The following is a 3,923-nucleotide window of genomic DNA, read 5'->3' on the forward strand; positions in this document are numbered from 1 at the left end:
GCTACTGGTATCGCTCAGGTTTTTTTTGTTCCAACATGTAACATTAAGGCTTCTTATACGATGAAGGAGTATTACTCGGCGGATATCTGTGATCGGTAGATGCGGGTGTAGGTGTGGTGCTTGAAGTTTGCTTAAACCAAGGTACATATCTTGCCTAGTCCGGTTTTCTTCACTAGTATGATGGTGGTTTATGCCAAGGTTTAGAAGCCATACGTAATTCGCTGTCTGGTGATTACTACAGACCCACTATAATGGAGAGCTAATCTAGGTTGCTAGCAGGTCCAGCCTGGGCGAAGAGAAGCAGCATGGGGCGGGGCTATCGAGTTAATGCGGGTAAGCCGCCCTCCCAAAGCAGAGTTGGAGAAAATTTGTAAATGTTTTATCTGAAACTTTATCCGGATCTCTTTCAGCCAGTCGTTTTGGCTCACTTGAATCGGGGACCAGTAAGTGGGCCGCTGTGCGGGAGTGGAGCCAAAAGTCGAATTTCGATCGACGGAGGGCAGCTGGATCAAAGTGAACATGTCGCCGTAATGTACGGAGTACATGGCTCCTGTTGGTCTTATTTTTCAGGTAAAACGATGTGTACGATTCAACTAGACTTGAAGCGATGCAACTAACTAGGATGATGGAGGTGGGAACCCGCGGGAGCCCCCTTTCTACCTCGCCACTTTGCTACTCCCAAAGCAGTAGGCATCTTCCGCCTCCCTAAACGAGGAAGGCACCTGACACTACCAGCAACCCTATCGGTGTCATGACATGTCCCAACATAGTAAAAGTTGAATGTATTTTGCATGTTACTACCTGATCGCGATGTCTCATATCACCGTTCTCTCGAGGTTCGGACGCTTTGGGTACTGCGCGTGTATGTTTGTCACATAGCTTAGCCGCAGTCCGTTCCGTAGGCTCGACGCTCTGCCACATTACTGCTTTCGGTAATTCATAGTCCGGTGCAATGCGCAGACACAGAGCTCAGTACATGGATACCGATTTCCGCGTAGAATGTAGAATGATCTCTTCCTCTCAATCCTGACAACTACATGACTGTCTGTTGTGCCACAAGAGGAAAACATACGCAGTACTACAGTAACAATGACCGTCCAGGTGCCCGCCCAGCAGGCCCACCATATACTGACCGGAGTATAGGTGGGCTGGAGCGTAGATGCGACGGCGATCCCAAGTTCGGATCCTAGGGTTCTCTTGCTGTAGGGAGAAAATAAAAGAGAGAGACAAAGGTAAAAGTAACAAAAGGGTGCAAAAAATATTGATGCAATGGTAGACGGATCTAACGAGGGATTTCATTCTTGCCCAACACTGTCGCTCAATGTCGTTGGGCCTTCTCCTGTAGGAAAGAGAGATGTCAGCTAATATTGGCACTGGGATAGTCGGCATTTTGAGCTACTTCGGACAGGACGGCTCCCCAGCCTACAGCGGTGCCGCCGTCCGACTCGCATGTGGCCCCATCTCTCCTAGTGCCTTGGAGTTCCATGCTAACGTAGCAGACGTCTAAGGGACGACATCGGCTTTGTGCTTTCGACAATGATTCCTGGCGACCTCCGTCGCGGGGTGTCGTAGGTGTGGTGCTAAATTTTGATCAGGTATCTCCCCAGTCTCGCAACCAACCTGTCCTGACGGTTGTTTCCTGGCGCCAGATGCTGCTGGTTTCGTCCGCCACCAGTTCTCCATGGTGAGTTGACCAGCACTAAAAGGCTATGTCCACATGTAGTGAGCAACCCCTATCCCTCTGCCGGGCAAGTAGGATTGATTGCCACCGGTGTAGGCCCGCCACGGCATGGAAGGCTTTTCACGCGGCTAGCGAGGCGGATTGTCCGGGAATGTCACATACATGTAGGATGTTACTCCGCAGTGAGATAGTTTACACGTGAGCTTTAGCTTTACGAGCCCTGCCTAGTATATGCATGTAACACCGCAGGTATGCTCCGCACATAAATAGGCAATACCTCCCCCACCTTTCATCAAGGTTGGGGTCGTTGGATAAGAATAAGTCATAAAATTGGTTCTCTCGTCGTGGTTCGAAATTTCTTCCAGAGGTGCTGTAGCACGCTGTTTATGCACAATCAGTTCACAAGGAGCATCTAGACATGGATAGTCAAAGACAATCCAATAGCGCCGTGTAAGTCATGGTGGTTAACTCAAGCGTTATCTTACAACACTCCTTTCAGAATCTCCATTTTGTCTGCTTTAGCTGTTGATAGACTTTGTTTTCATGCTTGGCTAATAAGCAATCAATAGCGAAAGTATGCTATGTCAGTGGAATCGTTGCGGTCAGGTATTCGGCACGCCGCTGGATCTTTGGATCCATATGGAGCAACGTCATGTTCCTCCTTCTCGTTATGAATGCTCTTCTTGCAACATAGTTCTTGGATCGTGCCAGCAGGCACACCTCCATGCTGTCAGTCATCATGAGGTTGAAGTGTCGAACAAGCATACGACTTATCGCGACGGTGAAGAGTGTTTCCTTGACTTCCTGGGTGGGCCGGGTTCCAAGATTTTGTGCTCCTTCTTGATCTTCTTCTAGAAAGTCTAAGAAAATCGGGGAAATCGCAGCGGTGTACTTGTTTGTTTTTGATTTTGTAAGAATGCCTTTCCTAAGTTCCGATAAAGTCATATAGTATATATAAAATCTCCACGTGCGATGTTCTGTTGTCTAGTACTTGACTGGCCCTATCCATCAATAACGCCGTGCGTGCTAAGTCTAATGCCCAGGTACGACGGTGAACGTGGAGCTAATTTGTATCGAACAAGGCCAAGTTGGAGTATAATATGATAGCAAGGGTGGATTTGGAATGTTGGAGCGCCTACTCCCTAGTAGGCAAGGCTGCATATCAGCATCACGTGACCACATTCACTCTGTTTACTCGCGCCCAGCTACTAGCCTTATAATGATAATTCAAGCAGAGCTTTAGCCTCATCTTACCCCTTCTAATTAGCGTTCCTATGCTCTAACATATATTGATGAGTATGTAAATCGGGCCCACTACACTATATTCCAAGTGCGACCGCACAGATTGCTGGAGCCATGTGATGGAAAAACTGGCTTCTTTGTTATAGTAGACAAGGAGATAAAGGAAAGCTCGACCACATACAAACACAATTGGGAGGACATGGGAGGGCGTGGTGTGTGCAGACGGCAGAAAAGCAGTTCCCTCGTAGCCAGGTGGGCACGGATTACTTGTAAATCCGTTTCCGAACACAAATCTGCGTCATGAGATTGCCAGGGCTGGTGGATACTGACAAGGGAAAAGCGGGGTGTCGGCCCTACTTTCATCCGGCTCTCAGCTATACCTGCGATCAGATGGCTCGAGAGGAAGAAAGGAACGTGGAGCCAGGAGGAAGTGGCACCAGGTCATGTGACCACCACCATCCACACAGGCCACGACAGGTCTTGACAAGGCACCAAGTTGGTCAGGAAAGTAATAGTCTACGACATAAAGGTACAAACAAAGAGTAGCGATAGTGGTACCCTGCATATCGCCCAGCGAGGGGTCAGCGTATGAATCATCAACAACAACCACAACTGTAATAGCGGTTCGCTAGACAGTACCTTTCTAGAATGAGTCGCGAGAATCGAACTTGACTGTCCACGCTGACTGTACCGCAAACGGAGGCATACGATTGGTGCAAGGCGATAATGGATTAAGTGTTTATCCGGTAAGGGCCGCGAGGCTGAACACCCAACTACAACATCTTGGAGTTAAGCAACTCCAAGGGAAGAATCCTGATGCACCATGTCTGCGGAGTTTGGGACGCTCAAAGCACTGTTATCTCGGTAATATTCTCGATCTTATTTTGGCACATGGGCTAAGACATAATATAAAGCATGCGAGAGGATGGGAAGTTCTCAGATCTCATAGTCAGATGCCAATCTTCAAGCTTCCACGTGCATCGTTGCATTGTGTGCCCAC

At 48.4% G+C, this 3,923-nt stretch overlaps 3 protein-coding genes across 3 annotated transcripts; 2 read left to right on the top strand and 1 right to left on the bottom strand.

The window, feature by feature from the left end:
- Positions 1–1,037: 1,037 nt before the first annotated feature.
- Positions 1,038–1,190, top strand: ASPBRDRAFT_139796 (uncharacterized protein; the record flags this gene model as incomplete). The annotated part of the gene is made up of 1 exon (XM_067619128.1): positions 1,038–1,190. One exon carries the CDS (start codon positions 1,038–1,040, stop codon positions 1,188–1,190), a length of 153 nt encoding a protein of 50 aa, XP_067472813.1.
- Positions 1,191–1,357: 167 nt separating this feature from the next.
- Positions 1,358–1,683, bottom strand: ASPBRDRAFT_201712 (uncharacterized protein; the record flags this gene model as incomplete). The annotated part of the gene is made up of 2 exons (XM_067621582.1): positions 1,358–1,580; positions 1,631–1,683. 2 exons carry the CDS (start codon positions 1,681–1,683, stop codon positions 1,358–1,360), a joined length of 276 nt encoding a protein of 91 aa, XP_067472814.1.
- Positions 1,684–2,257: 574 nt separating this feature from the next.
- On the top strand, positions 2,258–3,768 carry ASPBRDRAFT_104799 (uncharacterized protein; the record flags this gene model as incomplete). Its single annotated transcript, XM_067616575.1, has 4 exons — positions 2,258–2,489; positions 3,073–3,167; positions 3,324–3,400; positions 3,675–3,768. Coding segments are annotated over 4 exons (498 nt in total), but the record flags the coding sequence as incomplete, so codon positions are not given.
- Between the last annotated feature and the right edge of the window lie 155 nt (positions 3,769–3,923).

This window comes from Aspergillus brasiliensis (assembly GCF_001889945.1).
Source record: "Aspergillus brasiliensis CBS 101740 unplaced genomic scaffold ASPBRscaffold_43, whole genome shotgun sequence".
Taxonomy (NCBI): domain Eukaryota; kingdom Fungi; phylum Ascomycota; class Eurotiomycetes; order Eurotiales; family Aspergillaceae; genus Aspergillus; species Aspergillus brasiliensis.